We start from the raw sequence: 25,054 nt of genomic DNA, 5'->3' as shown, positions 1-25,054 counted from the left end.
CATCAGTAGATATGTACATATATAATATGAAATGTCAGTATCAGCCCAGAATTCCCCGTATCAGTACATCCCAATTCATCATAAAGTAATGTGGTGGAGTTATTAATCTTTATACAATGTCTCTTTGCTAGCAGGATTTGTGTGTTTTTCTTCTTCATCTTCATTATCTGTAACCGCTTATCCAAGTCAGGGTCGCGGTGGGTCCAGAGTCTACCTGGAATCATTGGGCGCAAGGCAGGAATACACCCTGGAGGGGGCGCCAGTCCTTCACAGGGCTTGTGTGTTTTTATACATCACAAAAAAAGCCATAATTATTTGTTTATTGTGCGTTTAACACTGAGACATTTAAACATCCTTTGTTCTAAGCTCAGCTTTGTGACATCACAATACATCAGAATGATGAATGACCTTTATTTCCATTTGTGCACTGCAAAAAATGAAATCTAAACAAGTAAAATTTACTTAAATCTAATATCTAGTTTTACTCATTTGGAAATTGTTGTAAGGATATAATAAGAGTATTCAACTTATTTCTTATTTTATCTACAGAATGTGTCTTATTCCATTGGCAGGTATTTTTGCTTCTTTTAAGCATCATTTTATGTTATTTCTAAATATCTAAATATAACAAAGACAGTGGAGTGTTTCCCGCACATTTAAACACACTCCAGACCCCAAGGAAACACACTTGTTAATCAAACAAATATTCATTAGAGACATAGTCCAGATGTCACAGCTGTACGTTAATAAACATTTGAAAAACTGGTCAACAATAAAATGCCGCCCTCTAGTGGCAGAGGTCTGGCAAGTGCCTCAAATTCAGAACCTCTCCCCCTTTGAATCTTGAAGGGCTGTAGACTTTCAAACATGACACTTCATTTGCATCATTTTTACAGGAACATTGTGTCCAAAAGTGCGTAGACAACAGCATTCAGCCATGAGAGCATTAGTGAGGTCAGGTTCTGATTGATCGGTTGATTGATGGATCTGTTGGGTGATTAACTGTGGATCACAAATATCACCACAGCTCACCCTCAATGTACTGAATGGGGTTCCATCTGTTCAGGGAATAGCTCCACAGTCCAGTGCTGAGCCCTTGCTTGGCTGGGAGCACAGTGACCCAAAGAGCTCAGTGGTTTTTTTTAAGGAAGATTATTTTACTTCTCACAGATGTATTTTTTCTTTTTACGGCAGGACACATCATTCCATGATGAATATTCACTGCCCAGAACAGCACAGTTCTCTCCTGAAGAATCCTCCACTTTCCAGTTGTCAGGTTCATCGAGTGAGTTCGGTCTCTTATGCCAGAATCTACACAAATTAGAAAACAACAATATCACTCACTAATGCTGAGTGCAGAACAGAGAATGGAGCAGTGAGTTTAATGTGAGTGAGTGAATGAAAGTAAGAGTGAGAGTGATTAGAGAGGGCAAGTGTATGTGTAAATGAGTGAGCCAATAGGTAGATGACTGATGAGGGGCTTATAATTGAATTATAACTGCTCATTGTTCTACATTCACTCTACCACCGACAAAGATTGTGAGAGAAGGTGAAATGAGGATTAATTCTGCAATACATTCATTCATTCATTCATTATCTGTAACCACGTTTCCAGTTCAGGGTTGCAGTGGGTCCGGAGCCTACCCAGAATCATTGGCGACACACTCTCCCACACCTATGGACAGAGACACTACCTTCTGCCATACAAACTAAGTAAGGAACTGAATTGTTTATGATATATGTAGAGGTTTAAACAGTAAAGTAAGAGCACCCTCACCCTGTACCTTGAGTATCGACTAAAGCCTAATCTTTAGTAATGTAAGAATGTTTCTACTGACTTGAACCAGTAATCATTTTTTTCTATGTCAGTGATTGTAGCATCACCACAAACCATAGAGATAAGGGCCACACAGAGGAAAAGACAAACCTATTACTTGCTGTACATCTGAGTGTTTTTTTGAGACATATTAAATATGGTAAATAAGTGCATGGTAAAATATAATAAACAAACTGTCTTGAACTGAAGTATGCGGATTTAGCAGCTGAGGTGAGGGAATGCGCATGGCAGGCACATATAAAACTAATGGGAACAAGTCAATAGGCCAAGTCTTCATCCCTGCTTGTGCAGTTCGGGAACAGGGGCTGAAAACTCTAGTCAGTGGTTGTGGATAAGAAGAGTACAGAGTAGCTGGGGAAACATACTGTAAATGTGTTATAGGTATGAGGACGACAAGAGGTGAGTCGGTGCTGCGTTGTGTTATTGAGGCTGTAAGTGATATATTAGGTTAAGTTCACATGGAACTGGTGGCACCGAGCATGCATTAACGGTGCCAGTGGGGCTAGGTATATCCTTAGTCACCAGTGAGGATTTACAGTTATGGGCATAGGTAGGAGGTGCCTACCTTATGACCCCTGTGACATGGTAGCGATGCAGTGACTGAGTTGGGTACACAACGGCTGGGCCCAGTGAGTAAGTGTGGGTGTAGCTGGTTGCTGACAGGATCATGAACACAGCAACCCCAATGGTTTGGTTAGGACTTAAGGTAGATGCAGGAATGTTGTGGCTGCTTTTTTTTTGCTTGTTAGTTTTATTTTTTAAGCATATTATGTAACCACGTACTTTGAAGACTTTTAACCAAAAATGACTGACTATGCATTCTAATTAGGCACCTAGAGCTTCCTCGAACGATTTGAGGCCTGCATGACTCATGTAACCACCAAGTATTTTGGACTTCCTTTGAAGCGACTCTTCTCTAAGAGTCACTAAGAGCTGGAACCAGCTTGAAAAGGGCCTTGTCTATGGAGAGAGATTAGTCTTTAAATACTTTACAAATGGGTAAATGTTAGTCCACAAATTAAACACAAGTCACAAATATGTTTCACTGTTCACAAATAAATACATCACACTGTGTCTCATGGTCTGCAGTTTGTACAAATACAGTTACATTCATAAACACGTTTCATAGATATGTCATAATTTCATGCATTTGTTTACTTTGCATATATTTGTAAAGTCAAAGTATCTAGTTTAAGACGTATTTAAAGCGATGAATCTACGTTTGTGGATCAAGTCACTCTCGTCTTTTTCGTGGCGTGTATTTGTTCATTTCCTCTCTTGGGTTTATGGATTTTGAGACTTTCTTTTGCATTTCATTCGATACACAACCGCAGCATCATCCAGAAGAGTGGCCAGCAGGCGAACGAGTGCTTGTACAAATTGCAGACTGTGAGACACAGACTGGAATGTATTCATTTGTGAACAGTGAAACTAATCTCTCTCCATACTTTCACTATCAATCCCACAACCCCATTTTGAATAACAATGGGGCACCATGCAAAATGTAAATGTGGCAATTATCTAAACCCCATATTTCATTTAATACAGTACAAAGACTATTTTAAATCAAATTGAGAAAGTTTGTCATTTGTCCATTTAGAATTTGATACCAGCAACAATTTGGGACAGCACGTTGCTCCAAACCCAGTATATCATCCAGGAATAACGGTGCCATCACAGACACTGGAATTGTGTGTTTATAACGAGTGGTGGACGAAGTACACAAACCATGTACCTGAGGTAATATACAAATACTTAAGGTAAAATATAGAGGTCCTCATTTTGGATCACCACTTGAGTAAAAGTACAAAACTATTTACATTCAAATATTTAAAGGAGCAATCTGCAATATAACAGCCACTTAGCAATACCCCAGCAACCACCTGGAATAATCTAGCAGCATCATTTTCCAATAGCTTACACTGCTGAAACCACTCGGAATGAGGATTGTCTACAAAATTTGGACAAATAGCACTGATATCTCTGGTAATTGTGCTAAGGGTTTAATTTTTATTGAGACATTTGTCATCACTGTAAAACAGGTAAACACACAGCACCCCAGTCTGCAGATATTCATTTACTGGGATGTGAAATACTAATCCGTATGCTTTATGGAAACGATATGAGAGGTGTGTGACAACACAGTTCTTACGATACTCCGGTCTCAGCGAGGGACTGGTTGTTCACCCACATCCACTGTCCCTCCGTCTCCAAATCATTCAGCCCAATCCAGCGTAAGTCTCCAGACTTTGAAGACAGAAAATCCTAAGGTGTAAAGAAGCACAGAGAGGCATCATTTCAGGTTTTTACTACACTCCACTGTGCTGGAGTCCTCTGACCTGCTCTGGGTGCAGTGATTTATATTTTAATGTTCTATAAACAGGCTTCTACTAACATGTGCAAGATACTTGTATTAAAATATTAAAAAAAAAAAAAAAAAAGTCAGGACACAGACTCACCTGCTCCTCATTGCTGGTGATTATAACCAGATGTCCTCCTTTCTTAGTGCAATCATCCCGACTCATCTCCCAGTCCAGTAGCTTAGTGGAGAAGTAGTAAGACTTTACCCCAAATGACATCCATTTTTCTTCAAGTAGTGGACATTCCTGACACTTTTCTGGTGAAATGATTTTAACAACAAATATTAACCATCAAAGAAATAATTTAAATATAAAAGGTGTCAGATTATGTTTTTTAAAGCAATGTACTGCAGTTAATCAAAATAATTGAGCTAAACAAAAAAGGCTAAAAAGAGCTTCCCAAACAAAATGGTGGGAAAAGGAGTCAAAAAGATAGTCACTGGCAAAACAGAACAGGAAGAGAAAAATAAAAAGGAATTTATTTATTTATTGTTCATTCATTGTCTGTAACCGTTTATCCAGACACGGTGGGTCCAGAGGCTACCCTGAATCACTGGGCGCAACGCAGGACACACCCTGGAGGGGGCACCTGTCCTTCGCAGGGTGACACACACTCACACCTACGGACACTTTTGAGTCGCCAGTCCACCTACCAACGTGTGTTTTTGGACTGTGGGAGGAAACCGGAGCCACACAGACACAGGGAGAACACACCACACTCCTCACAGACAGTCACCCGGAGGAAACCCACGCAGACACAGAGAGAACACACCACACTCCTCACAGACAGTCACCCGGAGGAAACCAAAGCAGACACAGGGAGAACACACCACACTCCTCACTGACAGTCACCCGGAGCTGTGTGACAGAGAGACTACCTGCTGCACCACTGTGCTGCCCTTTATTCTATGTATTTATTTATTTTTTTAATTTCAAGAAAAGAAAAAGTAAAAAGGGAAGTGAGAGAAACACTTAGAGGCAAACTCAGAAGGAAAAGTCTGGGGGAGAACCTAAAGGCAGAGAGAAGGGAGACCCAAGAGAAACCTCAAGGGGCTTTACCAGATTACCAGCCAGGCCTCAGTAGCACTCTGAAAGAGAAACCCAAGACTGGGTATTGTTGTGAGGGTTCGTTTCCCTCAAATAGGAGTGGCCCAGGTGAAGCTGATTGCCTCAAATTAAGGAATAGTCTTAATATGTCTCCCTCTAGTGGCTGCGTGGTATAGCAAGCTCCAGCCCCAGCCTTTTACACATCTGCCTCCTAAAATGATATTTGATAAGGAAGGGAAACACTGATAAGGAAGATAACCTCAGCCTCTTCTAGTGAAACATTTAAGGTGGAAATGGAAAGTCAATTATGAAGCTGGTAAACACTGGAAGCTGTTTACCTTTGCCTTTTTTTTTTTTTTTTGCCTTTCACTAGCACAGGTTTTAGTGAAATGATGCACGCTTTTCTGTGTGAATTGATTGTTTATGGTACATTGTTTTTCTCTCCATTTTTTTAAATTCAGACTGTAGTACCCATTTTAAATGCTTGCTGTCTGTATTACAGATTGCTCTTGAAATACTGTGCCATAGGAGGTGAGACACATGCCATGTTTTAAACTCTGCTTTTTAAGAAAATACAAGCTCCAGAGAAGCTTTACAAAGTCAAGAGGAAACACCCAGTAGACCACTGCTTCCCCAAACACCCAATGGTTCACTAACATCAATAGAATGCATAAACACACACACACACACACACACACACACACACACAACACAGCACACATAAACGAATATAAACAACAGACACATGATTGTCTCTTTTAACCCCCAAATTGTCCCACAGACCAGGGAGCACAGTGCTGCCACAATACACAATTTCAACTAAATTTGTTTGAATTATTCAAAGTGGAAGTGTGTTTGTGCATCTTACCATTGCACTGAGAAAGAAGTCCCTCCACCCTGCTGTGATCAGCCTTTAGCTCTTCATACTTCCTTTCTGTTTCTAATGAAAAAAGAAGTCGCATTTTTGGTCAGCTTTCATTCTCTAACAAGCCTGTGATTCAACAAAAATAAAAACACAGGATACAGGTAAACCTTCAGTGTTTCTTTTTCCTAGAGATACAGCTGCAATGGGTATTTACTGTTTCTGGACCTATTTTTTTCATTTTGACGTGTTGTTTTGAAATAATAACTTGTTTCCTAAGCTGTTGATTTCATTCATTAATTGTCTGCAACCCTTATCCAGTTCAGGGTCGAGGTCGGTCCAGAGCCTACCTGTAATCATTAGGCGCAAGGCAGGAATACACCCTGGAGGGGGCGCCAGTCCTTGACAGGGCAACACACACACTCACACCTACGGACACTTTTGAGTCGCCAATCCACCTACCAACATGTGTTTTTGGACTGTGGAAGGAAACCGGAGCACCCGGAGGAAACGCACTCAGACACAGGGAGAACACACCACACTCTTCACAGACAGTCACCCGGAGGAAACCCACGCAGACACAGGGAGAAAACACCACACTCCTCACAGACAGTCACCCGGAGGAAACCCACGGAGACACAGGGAGAAAACACCACACCCCTCACAGACAGTTGCCCGGAGGAAACCCACGCAGACACAGGGAGAACACACCACACTCCTCACAGACAGTCACCCGGAGGAAACCCACACAGACACAGGGAGAACACACCACACTCCTCACAGACAGTCACCCGGAGGAAACCCACACAGACACAGGGAGAACACACCACACTCCTCACAGACAGTCACCCAGAGGAAACCCACGTGGACACAGAGAGATCACACCACACTCCTCACAGACAGTCACCCGGAGGAAACCCACGCAGACACAGGGAGAACACACCACACTCCTCACAGACAGTCACCCGGAGGAAACCCACGCAGACACAGGGAGAAAACACCACACCCCTCACAGACAGTCACCCAGAGGAAACCCACGTGGACACAGAGAGATCACACCACACTCCTCACAGACAGTCACCCGAGGAAACCCACGCAGACACAGGGAGAACACACCACACTCCTCACAGACAGTCACCCGGAGGAAACCCACGCAGACACAGGGAGAAAACACCACACTCCTCACAGACAGTCACCTGGAGGAAACCCACGCAGACACAGGGAGAAAACACCACACCCCTCACAGACAGTCACCTGGAGGAAACCCACGCAGACACAGAGAGATCACACCACACCCCTCACAGACAGTCACCCGGAGGAAACCCACACAGACACAGGGAGAACACACCACACTCCTCACAGACAGTCACCCGGAGCGGGACTCGAACCTACAACCTCCAGGTCCCTGTAGTTGATTTATAATCTGAAAATTGTACAATTTGTAATGGTTCTAATTCCATGTTTTGATATAAATATTTATCTTTAATTTACTTATAATTCTTTATAATTCATTTAGTTTACTTCTTATTTCTATAATTCAATAATATCTTTTTAATGTAAAAGTTTGTCACAGTATCCTAGACTTTACACATTTATATAGCATCAAAAGACTCATTTCAGTGTGTAAATGTGTTACAGCGTCTAAAGCCACACTTTGCTCTGTTTTGCTGTTCTCAAGACCTTGTTCTCACTTACGGGTGAACAGATTCCACCCTCAAGAAACTTGGACCCTCCCCTAATTAGTTTTCCCCTCCCCAGTGAGATAAACACTGTCCAGAAAGCTTTCTCTGAGCAAGATGGTGGAGTCCACTACCAAACATTCAGGACAACTCAACAATTCACATGTTCCTCCACTGAAATAAAGAACAGAAAGAGTGAGAATCAACACCAGACTGACATTTTCAATATGGAGAATATTAATGGCCCTATCCCACTGCATGGAGCCTAGACAACTTGACTCGACTCGCCTCGGCTCTTTTGCTTTTCCACTGACCAAATCTGGTCCTGGATCTGTGTAGGTTTTCAGTCCCAGCTCACTTCCGGTTTCAACCGAGCCGAAAGGGTACTAAATGGTGAGGTGTAAACCCTGCAGAGCACTGATTGGCCAGAGCCATGTCAATCATCACAAAATGCAGAGCTCATTCAAATCCAGCACAAAAAGCTGCTTGTAAATTTTCTTAAGTTACAGCAGCTTTCACATTTATTTTTATCGGATTCCCAACGGCAGCTCGTAACTTTACTTCGAGGTGTTTTGAAAGGCTTTAAATGCTCCTTGGGCCGATAGCTGATGAACATTTCCAGCAAAAGCCAAACGGGCAACAATAAAATAACAATTTCTGCACTCATGCAGTGGGTTGTATGTTGAAAATATTTATTGAGTTATAAGGTTCAAGTTTTCATGTCAAATGTGTGTCTAATTACTGTCTGTATTAGTTTTATTATCTGTGATGTGCACTATGTAAGGAGCATTGGCCATGGCCCAGACTCTTCTATTGATTGACAGATGAACACGGATGTGTTGACAAACCATCTGTGGATAAACGGCTCAGGGATTCATATATTTTTTCATCAAATTAATGACTACAAGTGTTGACAGAAACAATAAAACCATTTAAATATCACAGTTTTTATTTGAGTTTTATTTAAGTAATACGTAGGTCCCCAATATGGTGGCTACTCTGTACCGTGACATCACCTGCAACCCATGGATATAAAATAAATGCAGTATCCATGGGTTGCAGAGGAAAATGAATTATGTGGTGCTGAATGTTCAGTACTGGAATCTACCATCTTGTTTAAAAAATGTTTGGGGTTGGTCTCATTGGGAGGTTAAAACAAATGTGGAGAGGGCCAAAGTTTTCACATGGCAGGGTTTTGGTGGTACCAAGGGTGAAAAAACAACAAAACACAGCGGTGTGGCTTCCTTCTCTGTTAAATATGCATTTAAATCTCTGTATAGTTACAGTGAAAAGTACTCATTTTGTTGTACACTGAATATTATATTTACTGTAAAACATGTGACAATTTCTAATGTGTACAAATTTACATATTTTACCCCCACACCCAGAGCTATAAAAAGACGTCAAAACCACACAAGAGCGAAAATCTTTCAGCCGTACCGTTGGTGTTGTTCTGCTGCACTGAGAGTCTCTCTAGAGCTCTTGAATAATCCTCACTCAGTGTTTCATCTGTTCAATAAAGAGAAAACACCAGAGGAATATTCACAATGAGGAATAAACATGGGATTAAGAATGTTGTATACAATTATTTGCCCCATTCACACATGAAAATTAATAATTTTGAATACTACTAATTATATTTGTTGTAAAATACTAAATAGCTTCAGTGTGTTTACAAATTTACACAAGGGGATACTCACACAGGACCCCCAAGACACAGAGCCCCCCCAAAGCACAGAACAGAAGTAAAGATAGAGCTGCCAGGGAACACTTCAGCATTTCGGTAGTGCACGTTGGTCTCCTGTCTCTCATCGACTGGACATTGTGTTTCCCAGCATCTGAGACAAATCAAATGGTCAATTCAAATTCACAAAAAACTACATAGGAAGTTTGTTCTACACACAGCACTGCACTAAACAACTTTTGTAATACAAAACACATAAAAAATATTAATTCATAATTCAAGTCAAAAAATGCATATTTATTCCCATTATGCATATATGGGAATAAAAAGAGGACCCCCCCACCATTTGTGATCTGTTTTTTAAAAGAAACTTCATATTCTTGTGCAACGCTACGATTCTGAAAGTAAGTTTAACCATTTTTCCCTGATTTTTCCCCCATAATGTTGTAATTTTGGTTGATACGTTGTTTCTTAAAGTATCTTGCATCACAGACCAATTGATTTATTATTACATTTTTGGGATTTATATATATGTGTGAATATATTTTATAATAAACGTTCTACTGCTAGCTAAAGAGTTCTACTGCTAGCTAAAGTACTAACTATACTTTCTTCAGAGAATGAGACATTGTTGCCAATTTAGCTGATTGGTGTTAATTTTGGTTATAGCGCCCCCTCCAGGGTGTATTCCCGCCTTGTGCCCAATGATTCCAGGTAGGTTCTGGACCCACTGTGACCCTGAACTGGATAAGGGTTACAGATAATGAATGAATGAATGAACTATTTTCAACTAAAATAATATAACAATTGTACATGAGCATTGGTTGATTGAAATATTACATGTTACTATTGTATAAAATATCACAGTATTGTATTAAATATTTCATATTATAAATCATCCAAATCCATTTACATTCCGTATTCTTAGTGTAAGTAAAGTGTCGGTGTAGATAGATGTGAGTGGTTTACTGGGAGCAGTGTTGGTTGTAAAGTCTAACAGCAGCAGGAAGGAAGGATCCGCGATAACTTTCCTTCACACACTTGGGTGAAGCAGCCAGTTACTGAAGGAACTACCCATTGCTTTCAGAGCCTCATGCATGTGGTGAGAGTCATTCTCCAGCATGGATGTTAACTTGGTCAACATCCTCATTTCTCACACCACCTGCACTGGGTCTAAGAGGATTTACAGGACAGAGTGGGTCCTCAGAATAAGTTTGTCCAGTCTTCTCCTGTCTGTGGTGGAGATACTGTTGTGAGTGCCCCAGCAGACCACTCCATAAAAAATGGCTGATGCCACTACTCAGTCAATCAAAATCAATCAAAATGTATTTTAATAGTGCTTTTACAACTAACGTTGTCACAAAGCAGTTTTGCATAGTATCAGAACAGAAACTACTACAGCATCAAAAAAGGTCCCCAAGAGTGGTCCCTCTGAGAGTCTACTCTGTCCTTTTCTGTAAAGTGCAGTACTGTTATCTGTCCAGTCCGGTTTATTGTTCAGGTGAACACCCATAAGAGGTCACCATCTGTTCCCTGGATGTTCACTGGTGAAGGGGAGTGGGTACGCCTGCGGAAATCCACCATCAGTTCCTTTGTCTTCCCCACATTGATCTGGAGGTGATTCTGCAGACACCAGTCCACAAAGTCCTGAATCAGCTTTCTGTACTCGATGTCATCCTCCTTTGTGATGAGGCCAATGATCACAGAGTCGTCAGGGAATATATGTAGGTGGCAGTTTTGTGATTTATACATAAAGTTTGCAGTGTACATTATGAAGAGTGCCAAGACTATTTTTTGCGGTGCCCCTGTGCTGCAGACTAACCTATATATAACTCTGTATACAACTCTATTTACAGATCTATCTATCCCTCTACAACTCTAGCTATCAATATATATAAGTATATATAAGTGATATATAAGTTTTATAATTTTAGCTATTTTTACTGAATGTCTAATCTTTTTATTTTTTATATTTTATTTCACGTTTTATTTTTTATTTTGCAAGCATTGTTTTTTCCTTTAGGAAATGAACTTCTCTAATTTGTAAATGTTCTTTGTCCATTTTCACTTTCTGTCCAGCTCCAGATCCTTTCAGACCCACAGTGCTGAATTATAACTGTTCTCACAGCTGAAGGATTGACAGGGGAACATACGGCTATATTCTGATCTGAAGAGAGAGTGGAATTTCATTATATACTCTCTATCAAAAATGAAACAATTAAGTGTTGTTTTGCTAATCGGGTTATTTTTCATGTGACAACAAATCATGCAGTTATTAGTCAATGTCCCTGAATATTACAATAACTTTGAGCTCCAGTTTTAGTATCTCTGTTTATTAATTTCTTTTGTTATTCCAACTCCAAATTTCCTCAGTGTCTTTTTGGCTGGAAATGACTAAAGGGTGCTTTCATAACAATTTGAACAGCAGTAAAAATATTATAATAAACAAGTAATTGATATTCCATCATGGGGCATTTTTAGGCCCGATTGTTCAAACCCCCTGTGATCATAATTAATCTGCATCTTATAATTGTGATCTTATAACTGGATGAGATTGTTTTTCTTTAAAAAGACTTTTCAAACCAAAACCAACAAATAAGCAAATAAATGAGACTGTACCTGCTGAACTAGGACATTCTTCATTTCTGGGATTTTTAGAGAGCTGAAAATTTGTATTTTGATAGATGTTCTCCATTTAATCGGCTCCACCACACCACCACCTCAAAGAAACACACATCAGGAAACAGGCGGTCTTATTTATAAAGTGTCTGACAGGAAGTTTGCCACTCAAGGCATTTCTTCTTTCAGATTGACCTCATGAAGAACACATTTGCTATATTTTTATACAATTAATTTACTGCTTTTATTTATACAAGTACACAGTATTGTTACTGAAGTACTATTCTTAAAACTAGAAAGAGTTGACCTATTTTGCTTGGAGAAGAGAGTCTCCCATAAATATTGTTATTAAATATGGTTTAATTATTTTCCGGGCACTGGGCTGTGGAGCAGTGGAACTGTGTTCTCTGGAGTGATAGCACACCATCCAGCACTTCTGGGATGTGAACGAGGAACAAATTAGCAAACATCAGTACCTGACCTCATTTATCTTAATGTGGATGATCCGCCTTCATTTTTCTTCAAATAGAGAAGTGAAAGTACTTCACAGTGCAGTTTGTCAAACTTCACACCTATGCCTCAAAACACAAGTTCAGAAGTTCAGAAGCTGAATAAAAGGAAAAAGACTGACTAATGTTGCTTTATTTTTGAACTTACTCGTAGACTTGATGGACATCACCTAATTGTGTAATTTTACATTAATGACACATGCAATTAAACATTTTCAGATGAGTAAAGCTTGCTTAAATACATAAGTACTTATTTAAACTTCATTTTAATAGTATTACATTTTATTTCCTGATTCTAATTCTAACTAAAATTAACATATCTTGCCTTTGCAGAGTCTAAAGCATACATGACTTCAATGAATTCCAAGTTCAAGTTCAAGTTCAAGTGGTATTGTATTGTTAATTCTTTATATGTACAGGACAGTGGCGGATGCTGGTCTTTCAAGGAGGGGAAGTTTAATTTTGGCCTACATCATAAAATGTGTTGGTTTATTTATACGTAAATTCTACCCTCCGTTCCTTTTCAAGAAAATGATCTGTGACCCTGTCGTACCAACAAGGCGTCTTTTCCAGGGACTTGACTAGTGTCCTCTCAATGGCCAGCAGAGCTAGGCTGCTTAAACGGCCTTGGCCCATGTGAAGTGTGTCCGCCTGTTCTCCCATGGATCTTTACACCAAAGGATCGCTGATTCGCTCATTTCGCTGTCAATCAAAGATGGATTCAGCCTCAGACAGATCATCCAATCATCATGCAGAAGCTGAGCGTCCAGGCCAGCCGAGGCCAGCCCACTGCCCCATAGACCCCCAGAGACGCTGAGTGTCCGATGGGCGGGACAAAGCCCAGCATTTATCCAATGACTCGTCTCGTTTCGCTGCACTTCGCTGCTTCGCTATTGAACTCTGTGGACGCTCAGCGTCCTCACTGTTTAAAGCACTGTGAAGCTGCGGGACTGATTGAGAGGAAAGCCACATCTTTACCAGTGATAAGAAGCTGATTCTGAACAAATGTTGAGCGCGTTGTAGTACATATTTATTCAATGACATGTACACACAACAGTATATATTTGATCACTTATTTTTTTACATTTTAGGGGAAGCTGAGCTTCCCTTGCAGTCTTAGAGCATTCACCACTGGTACAGGACATACAAAGGATTGAAATTACGTTACTCTCCTCTCCAAGTTGCAGTTAAAATAAACAAAATAGACTAAATTCAACTAAACTAAGTACATAAATATACGAAAGTGAACAAACAGAAGACAAGTGCAGGACATACGATACAAAAATGCTCACTGATAGACATACACGAGACAATGGGAGACTGACTAAAGACAATAACCTGATTGGGACGTAGGATAGTGGATGTACAAGGCAATGCAAACAATAGTGCAAACAAACCCGGTTTAGTGTAGGCATAAAACATGATAGACCCAGACCTAATAAGTCTTGGAGTATTGGACCATCAGTAATGTTAGTTTGAACATCTGAGGGAGAATCAGTGGAGTACGCAGTTACAGATTAATTTTATTTTATTACAGATTTATGAAACAAAACAAAACATTTTTACTAAAAACCTAATTTTGATGCCACCCCCAAAAAATAATATGGGACACCACATGTAATCCTCTATTTGAATAAATATCAAAATAAATACATTTGGAACACTTAGAACCTTTTCTGGTAAATTTCTACAAATAAATCCACACCTGTGGATCCCAGTTGACGTCTCTAAAGTAATGTACGGTGAAAAAAAAAACTCTGGGCGTCTAAAGTTTTTGCCTTTTAGGAGTCAAATGGAAGCATATGTAAACTTTATTAGGGTCAAAAACCACTTATTTTTCTTCTTTACAGTGTCCTTTTACATAAAAACCCAAATATTTTCATTTATTCCAAGTATTTAGAAAGTAATAATCATTCAAATTTGGCCATGTAACTTAAGACGAGAAATTCTGAAAAATAGCTAGAGACTATTAACCTGTAAAAAAGTAAAAATTGCTTTATTACGTTGTTTACAACTACATCAGTTACAATAAACTCAAGCGCATATTTCCTTATGAAAAAACAAGCTTTTTACTTTTCACAGATGTATTCTTTCAGGTTTTGGCAAGAATCATCAAACCATTTGTCTATATATCCACTTTCGTGTCCCAGGGCTCCACAGTTTTCTCCTGAAAAATCCATCTCTTTCCAGTTATCAGGTTCACCATCAGAGTCACTCTCTCGCTTAAACCAGAATCTGCAGGAAAAGGAAAAACCGAATATATTTCTCCACAGTTTCACTGTTAAGTTATCTTCAAGATTTATTTGAAAATAAAAAGTTAAAAACTGTATATGAAGTGTGTGATTGAACATGGCTCTTACTTTACTCCTGTCTCAGAAAGGGACTTGTTATTCACCCACATCCACTGTCCCTCCGTCTCCAAATCATTCAGCCCAATCCAGCGAGTCACTTGAGCATGTGAAGAAACAAAATCCTGAAGCAGAGTGTTGGAGATGACTGTAGTACATGACTAAGTTATTAATACTTGCTACTGGCGTCATATTCATATTTGACGACACAAGTTATATATTAGGGCGGCACGGTGGCGCAGCAGGTAGTGTCGCAGTCACACAGCTCCAGGGGCCTGGAGGTTGTGGGTTCGATTCCAGCTCCGGGTGACTGTCTGTGAGGAGTTGGTGTGTTCTCCCTGTGTCTGCGTGGGTTTCCTCCGGGTGCTCCGGTTTCCTCCCACAGTCCAAAAACATACGTTGCAGGTGGATTGGCGACTTGAAAGTGTCCGTAGGTGTGAATGTGTGTGTGTCTGTGTTGCCCTGTGAAGGACTGGCATCCCCTTCAGGGTGTATTCCCGCCTTGCGCCCGATGATTCCAGGTAGGCTCTGGACCCCCCGCGACCCTAAATTAGACAAGCGGTTACAGATAATGGATGGATGGATGGAAGTTATATATTAATTATTTGTTTGTATGATTTAGATGCTCTACACAAAGTCTCCCTCAATCAACTGACACTACAAACCTTACAGGGTGAAGACAAGCACAAGCTTCCTCTGAGACATACCTTTATAAACTGCTGTTAGGGAAATGTGATTGTAGCACAATGTTAGATATTGTTAGAGATTGCACCACCACAGAAGGAGTGAGTAGTGTGCGTTAGTGTTGCATTAATGTGCTCAGAACAGTATACATTTATAATTGAGAATAGAAAAATATGAAAAAGCACAATAGAAAATTTGCTGACTCACCTGTTCCTCTTTGCTGGTGACTGTAACCAGATGTCCTCCTTTCCCAGTGCAGTAATCCCGACTCATCGTCCAGTTCAGTTTATCAGTGGAGAAGTAGTAGCACTTAAAACCAAAAAACATCCATCTTTCTTCACAGAGGGAACATGTCCTATTTCCTAATGTGGAAAACAGATTAAAAAAATATCTTCATCATCTCATCATTTTTCCACTTCGTGTATTTCAGGGAGAACAAGGCAAGCAAAAAAGCCCAGGCATCTCCTCCTGCGGGATCCCCAGGCATTCCCAGGCCAGCCAGGAGATATAATCCCTTCGGTGTGTCCTGGGTTTACCACAGGGCCTCCATCCAGTTGGTGTCCAGGAGGCATCTTTCAGACGCCTGAACCTCCCCAACTGGATCTTCTAAACGTGAAGGAGCAACTCTACTCTGATCTCCTCCCTAATCACTGAACACCTACCAGATCACGGAGGGTTTGCCCAGCAACCCGTCAGAGAAAATAGCCATCTGTGGCTATATTAGCTTATAGCTATATGGCCAAACCAAAGGGGGGCAGATGACCCTCTCCAGTGTTTTGAATGTTGAGTGCAGTACCCATTGTAAACACTTGCTCCCAGTATTACAGTTTGCCGCTTTAAACAACTCTCTACTAAAATGTGTGTGGGAAAATTTTGTTTGTATGTTGCTTCAGTAATCCATAGTCTAGTGTGTATAGAATTACATGAACTCTTTATAACATCAGTCTTAACCAGTCATCAGAATTTTTATATTCAGCAAGTATATTGTTATTATTGTTGTTGTTGTTATGTTGCATTACACTGGAATTTTATTTGATGATGATGAACAAGGTTGTAATTTTGTTGAACAATGTCTATTACAATTTAAATGTGTGATATTCATTGCTAATTTGTAACAAGTCATGTGTATTTTATACCCAAACCAATGAAAGTTCAAAACCACAAGAGGAACTCTTCAGTCGTACCGTTCAAGCTGTTTTGCTGCACTGAGAGTTGTTCTTGAGCTCTAGAATAATCCTCACTTAGTGCTTCAAAAGCAACCCTTTTATTCCAGTCTGTTCAATAAATAGAAAACACCAGAGGAAATGTCACATAATGAGGAATACACATAGGATTTACAGTGCTGTGAAAGTGTATATAATCTTAATCATAAACCTAATCCTAACTCTAATCTTAACCTGAAGATTTAACTGCAAAGTTGTTTGTGTAATTGTATCACAGACAGAAAACACTACTGTTTTCATAGCAGTTCTTTGCAGAGAATTTGAATGTATCTGTGTTGGAATGAATAAAACAGCGCTACCAGTGGATGGAGGAACATACAGATTTAAATACAAATTCTGAACTTCAAATTTCAGAGCAATTAATTTTAAAATATAACGTAACAGTTTATCATTAGACAACAATTACGAACCACAGAGACCATAGTCAGTGAGGCAGATCGAATCAATAAAATCAAATAAAGATCAAATAAAAATGAAAAGATAAATATGTAAATATAAATATAATAGATATATATAAAGATAAATATAAAGATATATAGATAAATATAAAGATAAAAATAATTATATTCTTTGATTGACTGCTTTGCAAAAGAACATTAACTGAAGCATCTCTGATAATTCCAACACAATTTGTGAGCAACCTTTAAAGAGACAAAAGGATATTTAAGGATCCTAAAAGACAATTCTGTAAAAAAAAAATGAAAGGCTCTAAAGTTAGAGGCAAGGATTTATTTTTGTTTAGCTTATGTGCTTATTGCTTCTAGCTATGTATAAGTAGGTCAGTGATGTAATTTGATGTAGTGCAAGAACAAATTTATGGTCCATTAAACAGCTCAAAAAGAGAGAAAAACAGAAAGCACGAACATATAGTTTTCCAATATAAAAAATGTATAGGGCAAGCAACCCACTTATCCCACTCGGGAGGTGTGAATGCATTTGATTGGTAAAATGGGATTACTAACTTGCTGTAAGCGAGTCTCACTCTTGCACTTTCACTTTGGTTTCTACACGCACCATTGACCTTCTTGTACCTGTAAGCGCTGAGCACAGATAATTTGACAGAAAGTACCCAAAAATAAACTTTTGCACTGTATCAAATTCCAGAGCCCTCCTTTCATGACTTTTAACACAATTCATGCTCCAGTGGAAGCCATGAACCTCTCACAGAATCATTCTACTTTAATGCAGCACAGGTGGGAATAACTTTCTATTCACACCATTTATTTTAGAAGAAATGTTGGAGTAAATGGGTGTTTAGGCCATATGGAAGTCCTCTGAAGCTGAGCAATACTCACACAAGGCTCCCAAAACACAGAGACCCCCTAAAGCACAGAGCAGAAGGAGAGAGAGAGCGACCAGGACACGCTTCCACACGGTGTGGTCACCAGAATCTGAGAGAAAACACACGGTTATCACCATAGGTGAAAATGTACAGCAAGCAAAACAAGAAAGCATGACTACAGCATTAAGGTTTCTGAGAGCCAATCAGCAAATCTAATTAATTTCAAACTTTGCTGTGAATAATTGCATTGTAACTCAATAACTGGAGCCTTTAATAATGGATACTTAAATGTAAAATAAAATTATCAATGTAAGATTAACACTATGGAATTATATTTATATCAGTGGTGTAGTATTATTGACTAAAACAATGTAATCACAACAATCAATTTAAAATGTTAGTATTTCCTTGTATTATTCAGAGGGAGATAAATGTGTGAAAAACATAGACTGGGGTGAGAAAACCATTGTTTTTACTTTATTATAATATCTCTGTGTAATTTTGATGATTTTTGTATTAGTATCTCAAGGAGAAAATTAACACTACAGCGCAGCTCATGGATCTCTTTATTATAAAAAACTGAGATATACAGAGATATACAGTACCGCTCTGTTTTTGAATATCCCTGTACAGACAAACACGCAAACAGGTGCATTACTACCCCTGTGCAGTAGGGGGCCATAGTTCCTTTTAAAGAGAGACTTCAAAACACAAACCATGAGAGAAACACAAGCTGCTTCTCAATTCAGGGGCTGCATCCTTCGATGGACACATTTGTAGGTTTATTACGTCACATCAGCGTGATTCATTTCAAAGGCTAGTTCATATGCGGCCGACAAATGCATCCTTCTTTTCCTGAGAAATAAAGGCTGTTACAGAACTATCCTTCACCAGTCGAGATATCCCAAGGTTCATTGCATGCTGGGGGGATTTCAGGATATTGCTGCATCAGCAGAGGAGTGAACTGGATTTTAAACGTACTGTACTTAACATCAAATCATTATTAATATAAACATTAATAATAATAAAATGTACTGAAATGTTTCTTTTGTTTAAGGAGCATATAAAAACAACCATATAGAGCCACAAAGGTGCTATAACAGTAAATGCAGCAGGAGAATATTCTATCAAAGCAGCTCCCAGAAAATAAATACCCATAGAAACCAAGAAATTTTTCAGTAAAGTCCTTTGAATCCTGTTTACTCTTGACTTTCCATAAATGGAAAATACATATTGTCATAGCTTTGATGAGTTTGTTTGTTGGATGAATTAAGCCTTAGATGCTGATGTAGGTTCAAGTCTCTTGTTAGGAAAGGCTTATGTAGGTGACCAGTATTTTAACACTGACTGACTGAAACATGGTTGAAAGTAGCAGTACATGGTGGATATAGACATATTCAAAACAACAGGAAATTTGCAATAAAAAATAATTAGATGCTTTTAAATTATGAAGGAATAAATTATTATAATTGCCTCTTCCAGATAAAACACCCCATCCTTCATTTCTGGATGTTTTGGAGAGATTAGTATCATCTATATTTCCATAGATGGGCTTCATTTAATCAGCGTCAGCACACACCATCACCACCTCAAACAAACCCTCAGGAAATGTCAGCGTCTCCTATTTATACAGAGCAGGGCCAAGCCTTCTCTAATATTCTAATAAACTGAATCTTATAGTAGATTTGGAGTAGCTTAATAGATAACTACTACATTAATAGATCTCGGGAAATATTTAGTAGATCTATAAAGTTTATAAATCTTATAGTACTGATGTCTATTTGAAATGACAAGATTTTAGAAGGTTTCACACACCAATCAACCTTTTTTAAAAGTGCAGAACAGGAAGAGGTGTATAGGTGTATGTGATGTAAACTGTGGTTAAATGGCCACTGCAATTCTTGTGTCTTTGTATTTAAAGTGAAGCTTCAGTTGGTGTCATAGTGCAATGCCCCCACAGCAGACTATGCACACAACCTCGAGAAAGTAGTAAATTATGTCTTTTATTTAAATATAGTTTGTTTTACTAAAATGTTTTAATTGTTATAAAATGTTATGATTAATGAACACTGTCCTCTGTGGTTTGACCAAAATTTTACCAAGCGCCTGTTATTTAATGTAACATATTTCTCAATGTACAACCTTCAAACCATTTTATAATACCTGATATCTTTGTGTAGTGGGATCACAAGTGAATGTAGCATAGGGTGGTGACTCTGTAGTGAATGCAGCATGGAGAGTGGAAGGTGTATGACGTGTATAAATGCACAGTTGTATGGATCACTGCTTTGTTGTAGTTGGCAGTGGGGTTTGGCTCACACAGATGCATGGGGAAGTGTACAGCGTGGCTTTTTTGGTGAGGCTCCTGCACTCAGAGAATGCCCTGCTATCGTCCATGGGTTTGTGGCGTGCTGTGTATTGCAGAGGTTTGATATCAACACTTTTCTTTTAGTATGAATGTACTGAGATGGAATTGTATATGCACTGGATTATAAGTTACTAATACAATGTAGGTGATCGGTGAAATCTTCTTGTCTTGTATTTTATAACCTTGTAACAAATAATTGTATTAGCTATTTTATGTGATTTAAAGTGTATAATATATCAGTACTGATTTTTGATTCATCTTTCTGTTGTACTTCCATTTAGTTGGGAGGGCTTTAGTGGGGAATTTAAACTTAAAGTAGCTCTATTTAAGGGTAGGTATTACTTGGGTGAAATTTCCAGTGTGGCGGAGTCACAAATCTTATTCTCCTCTAGAGCAGCTGAGCCCACTGCATTGCGTGGTGAGCGTGATCATAACGCCACATTTGCACAAATTGTTAATCTGTGGTGTCTGTTAGTTAAATTATATTAACACTATGGAATTATATTTATATCCGTGGTGTAGAAGTATTGAGTAAAACAATGTAATCACAACAATACACATAAAATGTTAGTATTTCCTTGTATTATTCAGAGGGAGATAAATGTGTGAAATACATAGATTGGCGTGAGAAAACCATTGTTTTTACTTTGCCCAATGATTCCAGGTAGGTAATGGACCCACCGTGACCCTGAACTGGATAAGGGTTACAGATAATGAATGAATGAATGAATGAACTATTTTCAACTAAAATAATATAACAATTGTACATGAGCATTGGTTGATTGAAATATTACATGTTACTATTGTATAAAATATCACAGTATTGTATTAAATATTTCATATTATAAATCATCCAAATCCATTTACATTCTGTATTCTTAGTGTAAGTAAAGTGTCGGTGTAGATAGATGTGAGTGGTTTACTGGGAGCAGTGTTGGTTGTAAAGTCTAACAGCAGCAGGAAGGAAGGATCCGCGATAACTTTCCTTCACACACTTGGGTGAAGCAGCCAGTTACTGAAGGAACTACCCATTGCTTTCAGAGCCTCATGCATGTGGTGAGAGTCGTTCTCCAGCATGGATGTTAACGTGGTCAACATCCTCATTTCTCACACCACCTGCACTGGGTCTAGGAGGATTTATAGGACAGAGTGGGTCCTCAGAATGAGTTTGTCCAGTCTTCTCCTGTCTGTGGCGGAGATACTGTTGTGAGTGCCCCAGCAGACCACTCCATAAAAGATGGCTGATGCCACTACTCAGTCAATCAAAATCAATCAAAATGTGTTTAAATAGTGCTTTTTACAACTGAGGTTGTCACAAAGCAGTTTTGCATAGTATCAGAACAGAAACTACTACTGCATCAAAAAAGGTCCCCAAGAGTGGTCACTGCACTCTGAATGACCTCAGCCTCTTGAGCAGGTAGAGTCTACTCTGTCCTTTTCTGTAAAGTGCATTAGTGTTATCTGTCCAGTCCGGTTTATTGTTCAGGTGAACACCCATAAGAGGTCACCATCTGTTCCCTGGATGTTCACTGGTGAAGGGGAGTGTGTACGCCTGCGGAAATCCACCATCAGTTCCTTTGTCTTCCCCACATTGATCTGGAGGTGGCTCTGCAGACACCAGTCCACAAAGTCCTGAATCAGCTTTCTGTACTCTATGTCATCCTCCTTTGTGATGAGGCCAATGATCACAGAGTCATCAGGGAATATATGTAGGTGGCAGTTTTGTAATTTATACATAAAGTTTGCAGTGTACATTGTGAAGAGTGCCAAGATTATTATTTGCGGTGCCCCTGTGCTGCAGACTAACTTATCGGACACACAATCCTGTGCCCTCATTGGTCGACTGGTGAGGTAGTCCAGGACCCAGTTAGATAGGTGATGGTCCACCCCTGAATGTTCCAGTTTGTCCTTTAGGAGTTCAGGTTGTATGGTGTTGAATGCCCTGGAGAGGTCAAAGCACATGATCCTCACAGTATTCCAAGCTTCTCCAGGTGAGAACGAAAATAGCCTCCTCCAACTCAATGCTAGGCTAAGTAGGCTAGGTAGTTGCTGGTGAGACAAATTCAGATATTTGTGTTCACACATACAGCTCCTCCAGGTTATGTCTAGAAAAGTTCTTCAGACCTTATCCTAGGCTGTAATGATCCTCTTTCTCATGGGGCAGAAGACAGTGGACATGTTAAATGTTGAATCTCCTACCTTCACAGTTTGAGGGGAAAAACAGCCCAAATTAAAGGCACACTCACCACTGTGCTATGTCAGCTATGCTCATGAATCAGTTGTATGAAATTTCTCTTGATATAGAAAGCTCCCAAACAATAACACTAAGTTGTATCCTTAAGTGTGCCTTGTTCCACATACCTGAGGAATCCACATACCTGAGGAACCTTAATCCCTTATTAAAATCCTTCTTAGGAAAACCAGGAGCAGAGTCTTGCATAGAGTGAGAATCAAACATACATTCATTTATGCATTGTCTGTAAGTGTTAATCCAATTCAGGGTCACAGTGGGCTCGGAGCCTAATCACTGGGCACAAGGCAGGAACACACCCTGGAGGGGGCGCCAGTCCTTCACAGGGCGAGACACACAGTCACACTTATGGACAATCCACCTACCAAAGTGTGTTTTTGGACTGTGGAAGAAAACCAGAGCACCCAGAGGAAACCCACATGGACACAGGGAGAACACACCTCACTACTCACAGTGGGACTCCGGGTCCCTGGAGCTGTGTGACTGTGACACTACAGGCTGTGCCACATCTTAGCATGGTATACCAATGGTATACCAACATGGTATACCAAATTAACAGGCAGAGAGCACAGAAAAAAGATAGATAGGCAACTTTCTATCTATCTATCTATCTATCCCTCTACAACTCTAGCTATCAATACACATTTTTCTTATAATTTTAGCTATTTTTACTGAATGTCTAATCTTTTATTTTTTACATTTTATTTCACATTTATTTTTTATTTTCCAAGCATTGTTTTTTCCTTTAGGAAATGAACACCCTATATTGTAAATATTTTTTGTCCACTTTCTGTCCAGCTCCACATCCTTTCAGACCCACAATGCTGAGTTATAACTGTTCTCACAGCTGAAGGATTGACAGGGGAACATACGGCTATATTCTGATCTGAAGACACAGTGGAATTTCATTATATACTCTCTATCAAAGATGAAACAATTAAGTGTTGTTTTGCTAATCGGGTTATTTTTCATGTGACAACAAATCATGCAGTTATTAGTAAACGTCCCTGAATATTACAATAACTTTGAGCTCCAGTTTTAGTATCTCTGTTTATTAATTTCTTTTGTTATTCCAACTCCAAATTTCCTCAGTGTCTTTTTGGCTGGAAATGACTAAAGGGTGCTTTCATAACAATTTGAACAGCAGTAAAAATATTATAATAAACATGCAATTGATATTCCATCATGGGGCAGTTTTAGGCCCGATTGTTCAAACCCCCTGTGATCATAATTAAACGTAAACATCTTATAATTGTGATCTTATAACTGGATGAGATTGTTTTTCTTTAAAAAGACTTTTCAAACCAAAACCAAGAAATAAGCAAATAAATGAGACTGTACCTGATGAACTAGGACATTCTTCATTTCTGGGATTTTTAGAGAGCTGAAAATTTGTATTTTGATAGATGTTCTCCATTTAATCGTCTCCACCACACCACCACCTCAAAGAAACACACATCAGGAAACAGGCGGTCTTATTTATAAAGTGTCTGACAGGAAGTGTGCCACTCAAGGCATTTCTTCTGTCAGATTGTCCTCATGAAGCACTCAGACACATTTGCTATATTTTTATAAAATTAATTTACTGCTTTTATTTATGCACACAGTATTGTTACTGACTCTTTTGGCGTTTCGCAGCATGTTACAGGGAGTACACATTTTCATGGTCGCACACTGGATATTGTTATTTCAAAGAGTCTCAACATATCAGTGACTGTGGAGGACGTCGCGTTGTCAGATCACTACTGTGTGTTCTTTGATATGTGGGCCTCACCAGTCATTAGAGACAGAAGAGTTTGTGTCAAGAAAAGGATTATAAAGGACTGTGCAGCTACACTTTTCATGAGTAAAATGTGCACTACACCATTTGAACGATCCAACTCTGTTGATGATCTGCTAAATAGTTTTAATACAAAAATTGTCAGTGTTATGGATGAGATTGCTCCAGTTAAAATTAAGGCTATGTCTTGCAAACAGAAAGCACCATGGAGAAATGCTTCTGTTGTTCCAAAAGAGGGAGTGTCGCAAGACAGAACGCAGATGTCTTAAAACAAGTCTTCATATTCACAAAGAAATCTACAAAGATAAGCTACGTGAATACAACGCGACAATATGCAAAACACAACAATCCTATTTCTCTAGCATCATCAACAATAACACTAACAACAGCAAAATCCTCTTCACCGTGGTCGACAGACTTACTAACTCACCCACACCAATAGCCCCTGAATTAGTATGAACTGAGAGATGTAATGAGTTTGCATTCTTTTTTAACAATAAAATCCAGAATATCAGACAAGC

At 39.2% G+C, this 25,054-nt stretch overlaps 2 protein-coding genes across 3 annotated transcripts; both read right to left on the bottom strand.

Annotated features, from left to right (window-relative positions):
* Positions 1 to 728: 728 nt before the first annotated feature.
* LOC136699874 (CD209 antigen-like protein C) lies at positions 729 to 12,217 on the bottom strand. Its single transcript, XM_066674920.1, has 7 exons — positions 12,089 to 12,217; positions 9,486 to 9,623; positions 9,226 to 9,294; positions 6,113 to 6,184; positions 4,297 to 4,454; positions 3,990 to 4,102; positions 729 to 1,311 (listed from the first exon to the last, which is right to left on the bottom strand). The coding sequence occupies exons 1-7, from the start codon at positions 12,162 to 12,164 to the stop codon at positions 1,158 to 1,160; spliced, it is 780 nt and encodes a 259-aa protein (XP_066531017.1). The 5' UTR covers positions 12,165 to 12,217; the 3' UTR covers positions 729 to 1,157.
* A 1,521-nt stretch (positions 12,218 to 13,738) lies between these two features.
* LOC136700495 (CD209 antigen-like protein E) lies at positions 13,739 to 24,195 on the bottom strand. 2 transcript variants are annotated; one of them, XM_066675876.1, is made up of 6 exons: positions 24,095 to 24,195; positions 18,148 to 18,243; positions 16,814 to 16,903; positions 15,837 to 15,991; positions 14,958 to 15,070; positions 13,739 to 14,832 (listed from the first exon to the last, which is right to left on the bottom strand). In XM_066675876.1, the coding sequence occupies exons 1-6, from the start codon at positions 24,168 to 24,170 to the stop codon at positions 14,667 to 14,669; spliced, it is 696 nt and encodes a 231-aa protein (XP_066531973.1). In that variant the 5' UTR covers positions 24,171 to 24,195; the 3' UTR covers positions 13,739 to 14,666. The 2 variants fall into 2 exon arrangements, with proteins under 2 accessions (XP_066531973.1, XP_066531974.1); XM_066675877.1 differs by lacking the exon at positions 18,148 to 18,243 and having other exon boundaries at positions 24,095 to 24,188.
* Positions 24,196 to 25,054: the final 859 nt, after the last annotated feature.

The sequence above is a fragment of the Hoplias malabaricus genome, chromosome 6 (genome assembly GCF_029633855.1).
Source record: "Hoplias malabaricus isolate fHopMal1 chromosome 6, fHopMal1.hap1, whole genome shotgun sequence".
NCBI classification, from domain to species: Eukaryota; Metazoa; Chordata; class Actinopteri; order Characiformes; family Erythrinidae; genus Hoplias; species Hoplias malabaricus.
This window is presented reverse-complemented; position numbering and strand designations above follow the sequence as displayed.

Coding starts and splice junctions, on each gene's coding strand:
- LOC136699874 (XM_066674920.1), bottom strand. CDS start 12,164: ATGGAGAACATCTATCAAAATACAAATTTTCAGCTCTCTAAAAATCCC. Junction 9,624..12,088: donor AGAATGTCCTAGTTCAGCAG/GTACAGTCTCAT, acceptor GATTTGTCTCAG/ATGCTGGGAAACACAATGTC. Junction 4,103..4,296: donor TCACCAGCAATGAGGAGCAG/GTGAGTCTGTGT, acceptor TTTACACCTTAG/GATTTTCTGTCTTCAAAGTC.
- LOC136700495 (XM_066675876.1), bottom strand. CDS start 24,170: ATGGAGAACATCTATCAAAATACAAATTTTCAGCTCTCTAAAAATCCC. Junction 18,244..24,094: donor AGAATGTCCTAGTTCATCAG/GTACAGTCTCAT, acceptor GTTTTCTCTCAG/ATTCTGGTGACCACACCGTG. Junction 14,833..14,957: donor CTTTCTGAGACAGGAGTAAA/GTAAGAGCCATG, acceptor CTTTTCCTGCAG/ATTCTGGTTTAAGCGAGAGA.